Raw genomic sequence first — 18726 nt, 5'->3', positions numbered from 1 at the left:
AAAGCAAAAGTATCCCATATCAGCAGGGTCGAACGTACTCTAGATTTGATGGACTTGTTTTGACCCTCAAATTCTTCAGTCGGCCTTATACTCTGGAGGAAACCAGAAAACCCTCCAGCCCAGTTCAAGAATAAGCCTGTGGAAAGTTACTTCTTCAAAAGCAAAAGTATCCCATATCATCTCTTCTCATTTTTCTTCTCTTTATCCTTCATGCTGCCTGCAAGATAGGGAGAATGTGAACAATCAGCCGGAGCTCTGATTGCTTACCTTGTCTGTCACCTCTTTCAGCAGATCCCCTAGCTCGGCGACTTGGGGGACTCCTACTACATGGTTTGTATCGCGCTTGACCAAGCCTGAAACTACAAGTAAGCTTCAAGTGAAATTGATACATTACCTTGTGCATCTCCACCAGTTACAGATACCACCTCTGGATGGAGGAAGAGTACTTCCAGAGAAGATGCCACATCTACCTATGAGACAGATAAGGCAAGTCAAGACGATACCACACTCCGGTACTTAGAAGTTTCGTGGTTACGAGATCATTCTCCCACAATATTTCCTAATGTCATTTGTACTAAATCATTCACTTGTACTCACTAAAGGAGAGCTTGAACCTATGTACTTTTGTAAACCCTTCACAATTAATGAGAACTCATCTATTCCGTGGACGTAGCCAATCTGGGTGAACCACGTACATCTTGTGTTTGCTTTCCTATCTCTATCCATTTATATACTTATCCACACTAATGACCGGAGCAATCTAGCGAAGATCACAAAAAGTGACCGTTTTCGCTACCTAGGATCTATCTTGCAAGAGAACGGAGACTTAGATGGAGATCTCAACCATAGAATACAAGCTGGATGGATGAAGTGTAAGAGTGCATCCGGCGTGTTTGTGTGACCGTCGTAGGCCACTGAAGCTCAAGGGAAAATTTTATAGGACGGCAATAAGGCCGCGATGTTGTATGGCACAAAATGTTGGGCGGTGAAGCGTCAACACGTACACAAAATGGGTGTAGCGGAGATGAGGATGCTTCGTGGGAGGTATGGGCACACGAGAAAGGATAAGATTGAGAATGAGGATATCCGAGGTAAAGTAGGAGTAGCCAAAATTGAAGGAAATATGAGAGAAAATCGGTTCCGGTGGTTTGGACATGTGCAAAGAAGGCCTACTGACGCTCCGATTCGAAAATGTGACTACGGGACAGAGGTTCAGGGCCGAAGGGGTAGAGGAAGACCTAGGAAAACTTTGGAATAGACCCTAGGAAAAGACTTGAGTACTTGGATCTAACGGAGGACATGACACAAAACCGAGCGCAATGGCGTTCTAGGATTCATATAGCCGACCCCACTTAGTGGGAAAAGGCTTTGTTGTTGTTGTTGTTGTATGATTTGTTACATAAGTTACGTATGTTCTGGTTGCGAATTTTTCTTTTTTGTTGCATTAATTTTCTATGTATTTCTGCCAATAAAAGAAAGGTTATCATTCTTACTACATTAATCCTATTTGATATTTTTCGTTCTCATGTTCTACCCGGTCTTTGACAGGATTATCCAACTTCGGCTACCATAGATTGCTAAAGACACTACTTCAATAAATAGAAAGTATTTATATCATGACTAGATAGAAAATATAAAAGTGGGATGAGGGAACAGTGTAAGAGATTCGAAATTTGATTAATTCAACAAAAATGTATTGAATAAAGAGTACATAAACAACAGTAAGCACTCCAAAATTTCAAGGAGGCAAATTTATAACAAAGTGAGGAACACATTAAGCCACACGGCATACGGCTACCATCATAACAGTTGCCTTTTGGCCTGGATTTGATTTTCTAATAATCTTAATGGTTTTCTTGTAGCAGCTCCCATTACCACCAGGGCTAGACCTTTTGCGAGGGAAGGCACTGGACCTATGGGACGGTGGTGATTTGCACTCACTAGCTCCACGTTTGTTGGAACCATGAGCTGCTTGAAACCTTCTTTTCAAACACTTGTCGTATGCATCTTTCTTAGCAGGGTCTGAGAGAACGTCCCATGCCGCCTTAATATGCTTGAAAGCACCCTCCGCAGCGATTGATCTATTCTTGTCAGGGTGAAAGGCTAGTGCCAGTCTCTTGTATTGTTTCTTGATGATTTCTGAGTCGGCAACTGTAGGGTTTTCGATGCCAAGAACATGGTACAGGTTTTGCTTGTGTGACACAGCAGAATGAATTTGGTATGCGGTTATATAGCTGTCCATACCATGCAAATCTGGATCGAACTCTTTTGCTGCCTTGGCCTGCTTGATTGCATATTCGAAGTTCCCAAGCATGAAATATGCTTCTGCAGCTTCTCCGGCCTTGACGGCAGCCATCTGTGCGAGGTTGGAGATGTGGTCAGGACACAATGCTTGAGGAACGGAGTTGCTGGGGATTCTGCTGCGGCCAGTGGCCATGCTACTGCGCTTGAATTTAAAGTAGAAGCCATGGTGTAGAGAAATATACCGATCGAGAGAGAGAGAGTAGTGAAGGAAACTAGGAACCAGAAACAAAGTAGGGTATTCTTGTGACTTAAGTGACGCGTTAAAACCCTAGGAAAAAAAAAAAAGGATACTTGGGCAGAAAGTTCAATTCCTATGTGTAGTTGAATTAGGAACCGACCAATTCATGTATATTTTTGTTAAAATAGGATTTCTAATCCTTAACTGGATTGGATTTGTCAACAAGAACGTTCCTACTCCAAATATAGTTCCAAGATGAAAGACTTCCTATGAACTTGGATTGGCTAAGTTGGCCCTAGTACATGAGTTGGATTTGTTTCGCTTGATGAACCTATGACATTGTTTTCGAAGATTTACTCGGTAATTATCAATAAATGTCTATAATTAAAAAGAGATTTTCTAGTCACACTTTCAACACACATCTAAGTTCACCCCCATAAAGTGCCAAGACCCAATTTACCCTTACTAAAAAAGTGAATATATATATATATATATATATATATATATTTTTTTTTTTTGAAAGAAAAAAAAAGACATACAAACCCAGCAACGTCCTCCGACCCTGCCACCACGCCAATATCCGCCACCAGCCCGGCTATGTTGTCATCTTCAGTGGATAATCAACCCAGTTTTCTCTGTGTACAAATTGGCATTATTCATTTTGGTTTATGTTTGTATATGCGGTATGTGCATTTTTCACACACGCATGAGGCTTTTTCTGCGCCTTTACATAGCAGATTAAATTGGTTTTTTAATTGTGGCTTTGTCTTTGAAGTAAAGTATTCGATCTGGTTGTGAATTTTTTTTTTTTTTTGTATTAATTTTTTATGAATTGTTGTTTATAAAAGAACGCTTATCATTCTCAAATATTAACCCCAAGATCTCTGTCATTCCCCTTGTGCTACCTTATTTCTTGATAATACTGTTGATGTACAAAATCGGGTCGATCTTGTACCAACGTAAATTTGACCGTTAATCACACAAACGCACAAGAACACAAAGGTATATTGTGGTTCATCTCAAGCTGAGGCTACGTCCACACTGGTGTTAATTCCATTTCACTATGTAAATGAATGTTGAATATACATGGAGGCTATAAAGGCAGTGTTTGCTATCTTTGCTATTCTGTTTCCTCTCTTGTTTTTCCTCTGTATGTTTCCCTCCTTCCTTAAGTGAGTGTGAGGGAGCCCTTTTATAGAATAAGGGTTTTCTCCCCTCTTACATAGATCATGGGCTAAGTAATGAAGCCCAAATACTGAGGCCCAATATATGGTACAACAAAAGTCCCTCAAGTCTTCAGTCAAGAGAGTCTTTTGGCTGGAGACTTCAAATCCAATCCATGTGCGGGCCGAAGTGACTAGATGTCGTCCAGAACTAATACTCGACATGAGACGGTGCTTAACGTGGAGCAATACTTAACTAGAGGTAGCACACGTTGTGAGGCTGCTTGGCTAAAGGCAATGCTCGCGACAAGTGATGCGTAAAATAACTAAACACACAAATTAAACCCTCTTTTTATCAATTGTAGTAAAGTATGTAAGTAGGGATCGTTCTAGGCTGGGGATTAGGAGAGATTGCTAAATCACTTGGAAACTGACTTGAAAACGTGAAAACAAAGTTTAAAACACTAACTAGACTCAAAGAATGCAAAACTATACTTAAAACACTAAAACAAACCAAAAGACTCAAAACAGCCCCTAAACACTCAAAACTACCTTAAAAACACAATCTGGGCAATTTTGGGACTCTCACACAAACTTGGACAAATTTTGGTTTTCTAATGAACTAAAACACTTAAAAACATAATCTAAGACAAGTTCTAATTAATATGACTCAAAGAAATAAGATGGGGTTGATTTTCGACGAAAATAATTAAATTAAGACAAGAACAAAGTAAACAAATTCTTAGACAAATTTGGGTGAATCAAAACACTCTAACACACAACCAAAACAGAAATTAAACACTTTGAAACAATAAAGTAAAAGGGGGATTTTGGTTTTAATGAATTTGAAAACAAAAAAAACTTTGTAAAACAAAACAGATTGTAAGTGAATTTGAATGAAACTTATGGATGGAAGATTAGCTAGGAGGTTCTTCTCCACATATGTCACACTTGCATACAAAACGATTTCCAGTTGCTTTTCGATAAGCTATGAATACTCAACGCCCCAAATTAACCGTGAATTGCACTAATTAACCCTCAGTTTTTCCACAAGTTATTAGGTTGGATGATTGCATACGACAACCCAAAACATTCCCTACAAGTTCCCTACATGAATTGCATAATAGAGATACAAGCAAGAATCATTAAGTTCTATGAAAAACATAAGCATTGACGAGGCACTCGTTACTATGATTTGCATGAAACTTATGCCAAGAGTTTACTTAACGTGATTGTGACTAGCAACCTTCATTACTTGTGAATATAAGTTTATAACGATTAGGTGAAACTCCCTTATATTCTAGCGTCAAATTCATGCATGAAAATTAAGCGTGCACTCTTAACCAACATACACAAATTAGTTTTTATATGAACGGATAAGTAAATTGAATTCACAACTTATGAATCACAACTGGATGTAATCAAATCATATTGCAAGTATGAACATAGTTTCGAATCACCCCCTAACTAAGAGGGGTTTAGTTCCTCATACTCACAAAGCAAAGATACATAAAATTAGACATTAAAATCAAAGGAAAGAAAACACCTAAAATGCTCCAACTTGGTAGCAAGTGCATCCAAGATTCCTCCTTTCCCTTGCTTGCGGCAGATTGGGTTATGGACAGATTTTGGGTAGTTTTATGATGTAGAATGGATGGGGAATGGTATGGAAGGGTTTAGGGTGAGTGTGGAGGAGTGTTTGATGGTTGGAGGGTGGTGGAGAACTAGGCAAAGAGGGTAGAAGAAGGTGGAGTGGCTGTTATGTTTTCTAGGCACTAGAATGGTGTTTTTGGGGTGTTTTGCTTCCTAGGGTGTGTATGGACGAATTTTTGTGATAAAATGATGAATATGGGGGATTGTCCTTTGGCCAAGGGGTGTAAACATGTATTTATAGGCCCCAAAAACCTTAGAAAATCAGGTTAGGTTAAGGATGAAATGCATGGCAATTTGTGTGTGTGGTGTGCAATGGTCCAAGGGTGAAAATGAAGTAATGATGCAAAGTGTGAAGGGTAAAATGGAGTGGTGTTGTAGCTAGGGAGCATGAATGATTGTGTACATTGCATAGAGATGGAAAGGGAGGTGAAATGTGTCAACAAATGGGTCAAAGGTGCAACAACATGTGTTGCACATGGCATTGGATTCCAAATGTGAATGATGGAGCATCAATTGGTGCATGTAATGGATGTAAATGTTGTCTAAAATCTAATGAGTGAAGGGAACAAGAGGTATCAAGCAATTGAGTGTAATAATTAAATGAATTGAAGCATGAAATTAGAAATTATGTAGGGGACAAGAGTGATCAAGCATGGCATGGAATCCAAAGGGAATTCTATGTGGTTTGCATGGCAAGGAATGCAAGTTGGGGTGACAGATTTTTGGGCTGTTTTCTTCATCTTTTGGACCATAATTCTTCACATTCTTGGCCTCTTTAGTTCTCAAATTCGTCCATCCACTTTGGCCCATGCATTTGCTATCCATTCCAAGCCCGAAACATGCTCCAAAGGCCTCCAAAATGCATCTTCTTGCATACTTTGTACTTAGAGTCTGAAAACACACAAAAATAACTTTAAACACTAAAATAACTAAGGAAATACAACATAAATGCACAAGAACAAGCTAACTAAGTCGCATAAATATGCTCCTATCAGCGAGGCGGTTGCTCGGCTGGAGGCGGTGCTCATTGTGAGGCGGCTCGGCTTGTGGCGTTCTTCATTGTGAGTATGCACTCGACGTCAGCATGAGCTCATTATGAGTTAATTCTCGACATGACTCGGATCCGCTTGTTGGGTTTGTATATGGGTCTATGTGTCGGGTGAATCTTTTGGCTGGAGACTTCAAACCCAATCCATGTGTGGGCCGAAATGACTAGATGTTGTCCTGAACCAGTACTCGACATGAGGCAATGCTCAACGTAAAGTAATACTCAGCTAGAGGTATCACACGTTGCGAGGCTGCTTGGCTAGAGGCAGTGCTCGTGGCGAGGCGGTTGCTCTGTGAAATCCTGTTCCTGGATTTCACTGTTATAATCTACGTATTTATATTATTGAGATTTTATATTATTTCTCGAGAACTTATTTTAATTTGTTTGAATTTAGATTTTAATTAAATCAGTTACGAAATTTAAAGTTTGGAAATTAATTATTTAAAATCTGTAGACCGTTTGAGGTCACAATTTATATTTTTGAATAGATCTTGAAACCACGAATGTTTAGACGAAAGCCGTTTGCGAGTCCAGATTATAACGGTATAGTTACGAACATTTTAGTAAATTCAAGTGAAACTTTCTAGAAGCTAAGGACTTCCTTTTTCTTCTTTCCTGCGTGAAAAACCAAGGGGGCTGCTGATTCTTCTACCCTTTAATTCTCCTTCACTCCAAAAATTTCATGGAATCATAACTTTCTAGTACGGCAACGAAATCACACACGGTCGAAACCGATGTATTCGTAGCGAAGCGCTCTTCAAATTGATACCAAACCCATATGATGGAACCAAACATGCCCATATTTTGAAGCCTAGAAGCTTCGACGGCTTTTGTGGTTTTTTCGCCTATTTCGGCTAACCTCGCCGGAGATAGGTCATGACCCAATAGGGATTAATACTCCTCTCTTCATGCGCTTCCAAGATATGTAAGTGGATCTTCCGAATTTCAAGTTTTATTTTCCCACAAGTTTGAGATTTATGGGTTTAACTTGAATTTCTGGTGTTCTTGATGGGGAGTTGTGGTGGTAACATTGATTCAAGAGCTTAGTAGCTAAGTGGAGATTGATGAACGACTTTGGAGGGCAGGACAAGAACAAGAAATGATACATACTTTAATTTTATTGAATTGTTTGTAGTCTTTGGCTAAAAGAGGAAGAATTAAGCATGTTATAGGTAAGCTAACACATTGAAATAGAAGTTGAATATGATTCCTGGATAGTTTGGGATTGCCCTGAAATTGTAAATTGGATTAAACTAGTATGGGTTTTACATTGCAGAAAACTTATTCATTTTGCAGAGGGAAACTATGTTTCAATTAGCCTACTTTGGCTCTTGATTTCTATGTCCTTGTGAGCTCATTTGAACTAATATTGTGTGTTTTGAAAATAGACATGTCCATGATCAAAACCATCTGATTTCACTTAATTCCATTGAGTTTTGGTTGACCAAAACTATGATCAAATTTGAGTCACAAAGCTGCCAGACAACAAGTTCTGCATTTCTAGTTTTGGGATCCATTTTATAATTGGCATTACTTCCAATTTAGAGCTCTGTTTTCTACCAACATTATGTGGTTATAAATTACACCAAACATGTCTCCAAAAACATTTAAGTTCGTACCATTTAATTCAGGATTGAGCTTTCAAAAGTGAGTTTCAATTTGGTTGATCAAAGCAGTTTTTATGCAGCTTTTGTGGAGGAGTATTGTTTCTTTAGTACTCAATCATTCTCTTGTTTTTCTTTAAATTACTTTTGATTTATACTAGTGTTGTTATTTGAAGTATAAGTTGCACTAAAATAATGTCTATGCTACACAAGTTAATAATTTGTAATTACTCGCTTCCATGCTTGCTAATATGCATTTACTTGTGTTTGTTTTCATTTGTTTATGCGTTTGTAAATTGGTTTAGATGTTGTGCTGGAAAGTTTGGAGGACTTGTGTTGACAAAGATAGTCGAACACAAGGTAGGAGGTTCTAGGGAAACTCCATTATAAGTGTTATTCTTTATTATTCGTATTAATTTGGGATCTAAATATTGTTTGATAATTATTTGGATATGATTGCCAACTGAATACCTATATGAACTTAGCATTACTACCTAGTGTGGGATAGAGATGAAAGTCAGAAGATGAGTCAGGTACTTTATTAGTTTTTTTAGTAGAAATAGGAATTAAGGGAATTTCTTGTGTTGTACTCCATATGACTAGATGCTTGGTTGATACGTGGAATCGATAACGTGTATGCGTACAACTATGTATAATGTGTGTTGAATTTACTGCACATTGAGCAGTGGTACATGGATGGTCCTACTTGGTTAATCCGCATTAGGGGACTATACTATATATGGATCGCACTTGGTTAATCCGCGTTGGGGGGTCACTAATGGTCTTGCTTGGTATATTTGCGTTGGGGGACCATATGCATTCTAGAAGTGAGAAGGATTAGTTGTACGTGGTACATTTGATGGGGGAATCATATGCTTGTTTGGATTCCGTTGAGTGATGGTCCGGAATCGTATCTACTCGGATTCCGTTGAGAGATGGTCCGAAATCCCTTCTACTCCGCGATTCCGTTGAGTGATGTTCCGGAATCGTATCTAACTTGGGTTTCATTTAGTGGTGATTATGCATTGTATTCCGCGATTCTGTTGAGTGATGGTTCGGAATCATACCCACTTGGATCCTGTTAAGAGGGTCCGGGATCCCTCATACTTCGTGATTCTGTTGAGAGATGGTCAGGGATCGTGTTCACCTTGGGGTTTATTGAATTTGGATTGAGATAGCTTCAAAGATGTAGACTTCGGCTGAACTGCATCATTCTAGCCCTAGTTTTTAATGTACATATGAACAATGGATTTTGAGAATCTTGTGGTTTGAATTTAAAAGGCCGTTGGATGTCTGGGTGACTCCTTTGGAGTTATTAGAGACTTGACTATGTATTCATATTTACGAACTTATATTTGAGATTAATAAACTGTGATCGATGGCACTGATTTTACATGCAACAGGTCTGGGTAAATTACGAGAAACCAATTGATATTTTGGTTCAGTTGAGTGGTTCAAAACCCGATGTGGTGGGATTCCGTTGAGTGGTCCGGAATCCTTACTCGTGCACATTTCCAAAATGTTAGTCTAGAACCCTAAATTCAAATGAATGGGAATTATTCACATTAAACCTTGTGAATATAAATTAGATTTGTCGTACTGTTGCTCATAACCCAAGTAGGGAATTATATAGAGTTCTTTAATTAAATTCGTGAAAAGATATGTTATCATATTGATCGATTAACGTAGATAAATGCTAAGATCATGCATCCTTGTTTCATGGAATGGGTTACTTGAGGTGATTGTGGAATGATGTTGAATATGATTGTTATTAATACGATTAGATCAGTGATCATTGTGAATTGAGAATAATATTGTGCTTCATTGGTTCTTTGATATGTTATATACTATGAATTGCAGTATTATGTGAAACATAATGATTTATATGATGGATGAAATAGAAACCTTGATTGTCATGTGGGTTGTTATGTAGCTTGAATCGAATAATTCATGCTTGTAAAGTCCAAATGTTTGATTGAGGAATGTTATGTCTTTTGGCTTGAACGGACTGTGTTTTATGTCAAGTTATAGCGAAGTTGAACTACGAATGGCTTGATTCTTATTGAGGGTACGTAGGCAATCTAACGAAGAGGTTAGATGCATCCATAAACTATATGAAAAATTTCTATGTGAATTCAACTCTTGAGTTGTGATTTGCCATATTCCGAAGGCGGGGGTATGTTGGGATACGAGTTTTTTGTGAAGTCACGTGTTGATCCTGGACGTATGTCGGGATCAGGGCATGACATGCTTGGCTAGAGGTGGTGCTCGTTGGAAGGCGGCTCGGCTCGTGGCGTTCCTCGTTGCGAGTATGCACTCGACGTCAGCGTGCGCTCATTATGAGTTAACTCTTGGGTCCACAAGTCGGGTCTTTGAGTTGGGGCCATCCGTAGGATATGTGAATCGGGGTTCGAGCTCAAGGGTGTCCAATCTCGTAAGTGCCCGAACGAATGGGTGTCCAAGCTCGCGAGTGTCCAAGCACATAAGTGTCCAAATAAGCGAGTGTCTGAGCAAGTGGGTGTCCGGTCAGACAAGAGATCATCGTTTAGACTAAATCTTTGTCACCATAAGCATGTGGCTTAGTGATCCATAGGCTGATCAATAGTGTTGGTAGGCTTCGTTAATCAGCAACAATGTTGATCAATAAAGCTAGTTGCTCAATAATTCCTGACAATAAATGATCGTATAAGTATGAATGCATAATGAATAAATCAAATTGACAAAGTTTGTCAAGGCAAAATATTGTACTATGTGCCTACTACAAATAAATAATTTATTCAGTTGTGTGGTAGTGACATAATTAAAGGCCCCACATATCACTAGGCAATGAATATTGCTCAAGTACTTGGCCAAATATGTGTCACTAGCGAAAAATAATGGAAGACAATCTGACGATAATAATCTTACACATGATGACTATTAGGGAGGTATATAAATATATTGTGCCACAAACAGTTGTATTTCACCACAACCATTCAAATAATATAAGTATTTGTGATGTGGTCAGACTTGCCATAGGAAATAGTCATGTGAGGTGATAAAATAATTACATAATGTAAATGTTGTAGTGGTTGTACGGTTTTATTATAGTTACATATAAAGCAATAATAATTTTAAATAATGAGCTGTCAGACATAAATGATAATAATGAAATAACAAAAGATAAACATCCTATCTCCTTTTTCCTCTGTGGGTAGTATCGTACAGTGCACATGTAACAAATATTATAAAATAATAATAATAAAATATTAAATAGATGATGATATCGAGAAAAATAATAATGTTTCCTCTTGTACAGTGCACACAACAACAAATATCATAAAATAATAATAATAAAATATTAAATAGATGATGATATTGAGAAAACATAATGATTTTCCTCTTGTACAGTGCACACAGCAACAAATATCATAAAATATTAATAATAAAATATTAAATAGATGATGATATTGAGAAAACATAATGATGTTTCCTCTCGTACAGTGCACACAGCAGGAGTGTAGTTTTAATATAAAGGAAAACTAATGAAAATATTTTGAAAATTTTGAGTTTTAACAATAAGATAAAATAAAAGATAAAATGAATAGTATCAGGATTAACTTTTTAGGGTAAAAATGTGATTTTTCATTAAAATAAACCGTACCTGAAATTTTTCGTTAAAATTCTCTTAATATAATGACGTTAAAATTCTCTTAATATAATGACAATGGGGATGCACTATATATACACAGATCATAAAAACAAATAATATATTGCTAAATGTAAGGCAAACGCTGTAAAGAAAACGCAGATGTAAAGCAAACGCTGTAAAGCAAATGTATGATGTGGTCTCCCGTTAACGAATATACACACAGATGTAAAGCAAACGCTGCAGTAACAAGACCAACACAAAATAATAATAAATTATTAAATAATAAACTAGTTCATGAATTAGAAGGAGAGTCATCTTCTTCGTTGGTTTTCCACTGGTGGTCTTGGCGAGTTTGCAGCGCCTTCGTCTAGGTTTCGTAGGCCGATCCACTCCCCATCACTTGACTCCTCGCAGACTTACAGTGTCTGCAATGGTGTCGAATAATATGCAGTACAAGAACCTAGGCCGGTCCGGGTAGAGCTCGGCTAGCTTAAACGCTACCATCCCATTGTAACTAAACCCAACTACCATGCACTTCTTCACGGTCAGAATTGAGGTACATGTGGATGGGCTTGGACGGGTTCTCGGATTCCAAGAAGAGAAGCTGCACGACGACGACGTGGGAGGTGTCGTCGTTGATGGGGCCGTTGGTGCAGATGATCTGCTCCTTGAGGAGGCGGAAGAAGATGTCGTACGCGCGTTCCCCTCGGGAGGAGTGCTCAATGACCATCGGAATCAAGATGTAGCTGCGCAGAGATGAGGCCCATGGCCTGCTGCTTGCCAGGAGTTTCGCGTTTGAGATTAAGCCTCTCATCGTGAGAGAAACGAGGAGAGGGACTCGCAGGTGAGGGATAGGGTTCTTGGGTTTTGTAGATTTACGGTGGAGGTTGTGAGAGTTTCATGGTGGTGAGATGAAAAAAGTAGAGAGCTTTTCGTGTCGATTCCTACCGACGGTGTCAAATGTTGATGCATAAAATCGGACCAATCTTGGACCAAAGTAAATATGACTATGAATCACACAAACACACAAGAACACAAAGATATTACGTGGTTCACCTCAAGCTGAGGCTACGTCCACACTGGTGTTGATTCCGTTTCACTATGTAAATGAATGTTAAATATACATTGAGGCTATAGAGGCAGTGTTTGCTCTCTTTGCTATTTTGTTTCCTCTCTTGTTTGTCCTCTGTATGTTTCCCTTTCTCTATGTTTCCCTCATTCCTTAAGTGAGTGTGAGGGAGCCCTTTTATAGAATAAGGGTTTTCTCCCCTCTTACATAGATCATGAGCTAAGTAATGAAGCTCAAATATTGAGGTCCAATATATGGTACAACAATTACTATCCAAAATCTGGCTATATCATAAATGGTTGGAGAAATTACAAGTACATACAACATAGTAAGCACTCTAAATTTTCAAGGAGGCAACTTAAGTACAAAACGAGGAATATTGGAAATTTTGAGTAGAAATTCCTTTGTCTCACATTGGTCATTCCCAAAAGATTTTCTCACTTTATAAGGTTTTGTCCCTTATAGAAAGTAAATGGAGTAATAGGCCTTGGAGAATAAAATTGGACTCATCCTTGGGGTTGGGTTTTGAGTGTGCTAATTAATTCGTAATTAATTATCAAAAGATGGGCCATGGGGCTCTGAAAATTAAATTCTTTAATTAATTGTTTTTAATTAATATCAAATTTAATTATTTTTTATTTGAACAGACTCATTTTTCAGATGAAGTCTGAAGTCAATGAAAAAATGCAGAGAACACAACACCCCATATGAAGAGATATCTCCTAATAGTCATATCCCATTCTCATACTTATTGCGAACAGATATAATCTCAATATATATGCATCTATCTGCATGGCATTTAAGACACAGAAAATCAATATTCTTCTTCTACAATCACAAATATCCTTTTTGAGAGAACCACACAAAAATTCGCCAGAAGTCAAGTTTTCCGGCACTGGAATTCTGACTTGATCGTTGAATCCTGGTGAAGCAGATGTCCGTAGAACTACAAGCACTGAGTAGGGGCAAAATTTTTGTTTCAAAGACATTGCGGTATGCAAGCCTCGATCTTCAATATTTCTGTTTAATATTATTTCATTGCTCATACACTATTTATTTATTAGCATATATAAATTTATCACAGATTGTTCACATATATCCAACATTCTTGAAACATAAATTTATGGATCAACAATCTGTGAATGTGAATAGCGATGTGCCAAAATACTCTGAAAAGCCTGAGAAGTTCAAAGGGCTGGACTTCAAGAGATGGCAACAGAAGATGTTTTTCCTGAAAACGATGAATCTCGCTCATGTTGTCAAGGAAGAAGCTTCAAAGTCTAGTGAGAATCCAATGACGAAAGAGACTGTCATGCCAATTAAAGCTTGGAATCATTCCGAGTTTTGATGCAGGAATTATATTCTGAATAGTTTGGATGACAATCTCTACAACATTTATTCTCTGTGCAAGACAGCAAAGGAGTTGTGGGAATCCCTGGAGAAAAAGTATAAGATTGATGATGCCGGTTCAAAGAAATTTGTTATCGGTAAGTTTCTCAAATATACAATGGTGGATTCAAAATCTGTTGTCTCTCAAGTCAAAGAAATCCAAAAATATGAACTGCACTCCGAGGGATGCGAGATCAGTGAGCATTTCCAAGTTGGGGCGATAATCGAAATGTTGCCAACTTCCTGGAATGACTTCAAAATTTATCTCAAGCAGAAGTGTCATGAGATGAATATGGAGGATTTGATTATGAGGCTACGAGTGGAATAAGACCACAGAAAGGCATACCGTTCTGGTGGCTTTGCTGCCATTGAAGCCAATGCAAATTATGTTGAGAGAGGAAACTCCAAGGCCAAGCCGAAGAAGAATAACATTATGTTTGGATGAGGGAAATAAACTTGGAATTTGAATTAAAGACATAATTTATAAATTGACATGCACCAATTCCCTTGTTCATAAATATAGAAATTTAGAATTTCCGCATGGAAAAAAAACTTGAAATTTGGGACCTTCAATTCCCAAGTTTAAATTCCATGTAAATAAGTGTTATTTTCCAATTTCTATAATTGAGAGTTTAAAAACAACAAATTCTGTATTCAATTCCATTGTTCTTTTAGGTTACCCAAACAAGAAAATTCACAAATTCTATAAAATAAAATTTCGTCATTTAAATTTCAGTCATTTTAAAATTCCTTAGTAATCTTAAATTTCTTCATCCAAATATAGTGTAAGGCTCCGTAAACCAAGCAATTTGTACAATCTTCCTTTACTCCCAAAGGCAAGAATCTGAAGAAGATTAAGGGCGCATGCTGTGTGTGTGGCAAATCTGGTCACAAGGCACAAGATTGTTATCATCGCAAGGATGGAAATCATGCCAATAGAAACAATAACAACCATGCTAACATGGCAACCACCAATGAAGAATTGGCTGCTGTTGTGTCCAAGGTCAACATGGTCTCAAATGTGAGTGAATGACTGTTTGATATTGGTGCTACTAAGCACATTTACGCTAACAGAAATCTGTTCACTGAATACCATCCTGTTTGACACGCCCCGACCCTGATATTTCCCGAATACCAGGATAGACACGTGCTGGCCGACACCCGAGGGTGACGAAAGTCATTAATCGATATAAAAGCTAAGAATAAGAAATAAATAAGAGTTAGAAATTTGAATTACAATGAGTTAAAAGTTTTAGGAACGTGCTCAGAGCATACAACTAAACCTAATCACTAAGAAGAATTTAGATAAAATTGAATGAATAAAAGAATGGGTCCTACATCGAGAGGATCCGAAGATGCTGTTGCGAAAATGCCTTCACGCCGGGATTAGGTGCCTTGATTCTAAATTCTGAATGGGGGCGCAAAACAAGGGTAAGTGGACCAAGTTCATATGTATATAATAATAAAACCATTATCAAGATACTATCCCCCACATTTTATATAATGAAAACTACTAGCATAATAAATGATGGATTTAATAAAAATCCTAGCATGCCAAAATATCTCAAAAGCCATAACGCGGAAAACATCAAATAAATCATCGCGTAAAACCAAAGCATGAATCGTCTCACAGATCGTCTCATAAGCGTGGTGTGCTGCTAGTAAGATCACCGAATAAATATAACTCCCGGCCCAATGCCTGCTCCGTGGTCTCTGCACCCGTAGCCAGAGATTACCAACTCTCGGCCCAATACCTGCTCCATGTCCCTCAGCCCGTAGTTAGGGATTATTTCTCCCGGCCTAAATGCCAACACCAGTTCCTCGCCCCAGGCGGCATAGTGTCTACTAGGTACGCACAAATATTTACGCATCTCATAAATAACCACTTCGTAGCATAGATTACCGATCATCGTCTACACTATAAAGAGGGGTTCAAAAACATGTTCTAGCATCCTATCGTCATCTATCAGATAGTCTACCAGTTCATGGTTTTTATAGAAAATACGATACATTAAAATATAGCTCAATATAGGCCAACAATTAATTCCTCAACAAAACACGAGACGATAATTAATATATTAAATCAACTGGCTTCACATAAATCAAATCATAAATCCGTGGGCATACTAATCATTTATGCAATTAAATTATCAAATCATGTAATTTTAGAAGGGGTCCACTCATCGTACACCGTTGGTGCAACGCCATACCAAATAGGAATAACGGAACCGCCGTCAGTAAATTCACCTAAGCACATAAATGATCCATTTAGTCAAACTCTACTCAAACGATTGAATTTGGGAAAACGGACTTCAAAAACGGGTCCAAAACGTCGAAATTAGCCTAGGAAAGGTTTCTGGATGAAACCAGAAAAGTCAACCCGAAGTCAAAGTCAACGGTCAACATTGACCAGTCAAAGTCAACGGTCAACGTTGACCGGGTCAACTGTCAGACCGGGTCAGTCAACGGGTCAAGGTCCGGGTCGGACCAGGTCAAACGGGTCTGGGCTTTGGGCTTGGATCCGGATTAGGGCTTGGGTCCTAAAGCCCAAGGGTTTAGGGTTTTAGGAACGAAAAGGGGGTGGTGGTGTGGGCTTGAGCCCAAACCCACACAACATACATATACACCCACCAGCACACACACACACACACACATACACCACACAACCCACACACACATACCTAGCCCAAAACACACTCACACGGGCCCAAAGGCCGGCCCTCATAACACACACACACAAAGCCTGGCCCTAAGGCCTCACAAAAGGGTTGGGCTCGGTAGGGAAGGCCCAAAGCCTTGGGTTTTGGTGGGTCGCCGGACCCAATGGGAGAGAAAGCCGGAAATAGGCCGGAAAACCACACTCCTTTTAAACGGCCATAACTTTATCACTATTCAACGAAATCAAGCGAGACAAAAACGAAAGTTGTAGCCCTTGAAGAGATGAAGAGAATGGTACCTCATACGATGTCTAACTCACTGTGGTTTGGCCGGAAATTGCCTCGAAAGCCTCGGAGGTGGCCGGAAACTGGGTAAGATTCAAATGAGTCTAACTTCTTCAATACTCAACGAAATTGAGTGAAACAAAAATGAAAGTTATAGTACTCGACGAGACGAAGAGATTGAACCTTGCACACCTGCCAACTCGTCGTGGTTTGGCCGGAAATGGCCTCGAAAGCCGTCGGTATGCGTCAGAGCTCGTGCACGGGGCTTCCTGGTTCGACTTCCAAGATGTCAAGACTATGGTTGAGTTCGTAGCAACGAGATAAAGATGATGGTGATGTTTATTGGTAAGAAAAACTCTCGGATGGGTTGAGATAGAGAGAGCCAAGAGAGTGAGGGAGAGAGAGAGTTGCGGGAGATGTGAGAGAGAAGAGAGAACTGAGATAAGAGAGAGGGAGACCAGAAAACATAAAAATAAAACAAGATGGGCCCTACGGGCTCACCAATTAAGACCAAAAACAAATTTTAAAAGTAAGATAAATTCCCAAATTTGGTGAAAATACAAAAATATATTTTCTATACAGTAAATCCCGGGACGGGTTGTAACACTGTTGCCCATGGAGAAAAGCTGTATATGGGTAATTCTGCCTCATCTGCGGTGGAGGGCAAAGGCAAAGTGGTACTCAAATTCACATCTGGAAAGAGTCTCACCTTGTTGAATGTGCTGCAGGTTCCTAAAATAAGGAGGAACTTGGTTTCTGGACCTATTCTGATTGCTAAGGGCTTTAAACTTGTAATGGAATCCAACAAATTTGTACTTACCAAGGGTGAGATGTTTGTTGGAAAGGGTTGTGTGGTTGATGGCCTCGTGAAACTCTATGTAATTGCCATCGATGCTGCCAATAAAATAAATGCTTCTACTTATATTGTTGAGTTTTCTAATATTTGGCATGCTAGATTAGGACATGTTAATTTTCGTTCCATGCAAAGAATGGTTAAACTAGAATTATTACCTAAATTAGAAATTGATTTTAATCATAAGTGTGAAACATGTATTGAATCAAAATTTGCCAGGCAAATGAGAAAGTCAATTCTGGAAAGATCACATGAATTACTTGGATTAATTCATAGTGATCTTTGTGACTTTAAATCCACACCAACTTGTGGAGGAAAGAATTATTATGTCACTTTTACTGATGATTGCAATAAGTATTGCTATGTTTATTTGATTCATAGCAAGTACGAAGCTTTGAATATGTTTAAGACATATAAAGCCGAAGTTGAAAATCAACTTGAAAGAAAAATCAAAGCACTTAGATTTGATAGAGGAGGAGAGTATGAGTCTACTGCATTCTCAGATTTTTGTGCACAACATGGAATTATACATTGTTGATGCACAAAATTAGTGAGGACTTTGGTACAACAGAAAGTGTTAAGTTTGCGACCTTTGCTAGATTGCTCCGGTCACTAGTGTGGATAAGTTTGAAAATGGACAGAAACAAGGAAGCAAACACAAGATGTACGTGGTTCACCCAGATTGGCTACGTCCACGGAGTAAAAGAGTTCTCATTAATTTTGAAGGGTTTACACAAGTACATAGGTTCAAGCTCTCATTTTGTGAGTTCTAGTGAATGATTTAGTACAAATGACATTAGGGATTATTGTGGGAGAATGATCTCCTTTTATAGAAGAGAGTTTTTAGCTTTGTTCTGACATTGACGCGTGTCGTGTTGTGATTTGCCTCTGA

At 38.6% G+C, this 18726-nt stretch overlaps 3 protein-coding genes across 3 annotated transcripts; 1 reads left to right on the top strand and 2 right to left on the bottom strand.

The window, feature by feature from the left end:
• Positions 1 to 1774: 1774 nt before the first annotated feature.
• LOC114825750 (uncharacterized) lies at positions 1775 to 2437 on the bottom strand. The gene has a single exon (XM_029104778.1). It carries the CDS (start codon positions 2435 to 2437, stop codon positions 1775 to 1777), a length of 663 nt encoding a protein of 220 aa, XP_028960611.1.
• A 9268-nt stretch (positions 2438 to 11705) lies between these two features.
• Positions 11706 to 12395, bottom strand: LOC103418135 (ATP-dependent Clp protease proteolytic subunit 2, mitochondrial-like). Its single transcript, XM_008356280.1, has 2 exons — positions 12110 to 12395; positions 11706 to 11818 (listed from the first exon to the last, which is right to left on the bottom strand). The coding sequence occupies exons 1-2, from the start codon at positions 12393 to 12395 to the stop codon at positions 11706 to 11708; spliced, it is 399 nt and encodes a 132-aa protein (XP_008354502.1).
• A 1378-nt stretch (positions 12396 to 13773) lies between these two features.
• Positions 13774 to 14367, top strand: LOC139197513 (uncharacterized). Its single transcript, XM_070825088.1, has 2 exons — positions 13774 to 13959; positions 14062 to 14367. The coding sequence occupies exons 1-2, from the start codon at positions 13774 to 13776 to the stop codon at positions 14365 to 14367; spliced, it is 492 nt and encodes a 163-aa protein (XP_070681189.1).
• The last annotated feature ends 4359 nt before the right edge of the window (positions 14368 to 18726 follow it).

The sequence above is a fragment of the Malus domestica genome, chromosome 07, assembly GCF_042453785.1.
Source record: "Malus domestica chromosome 07, GDT2T_hap1".
Classification (NCBI taxonomy): domain Eukaryota; kingdom Viridiplantae; phylum Streptophyta; class Magnoliopsida; order Rosales; family Rosaceae; genus Malus; species Malus domestica.
This window is presented reverse-complemented; position numbering and strand designations above follow the sequence as displayed.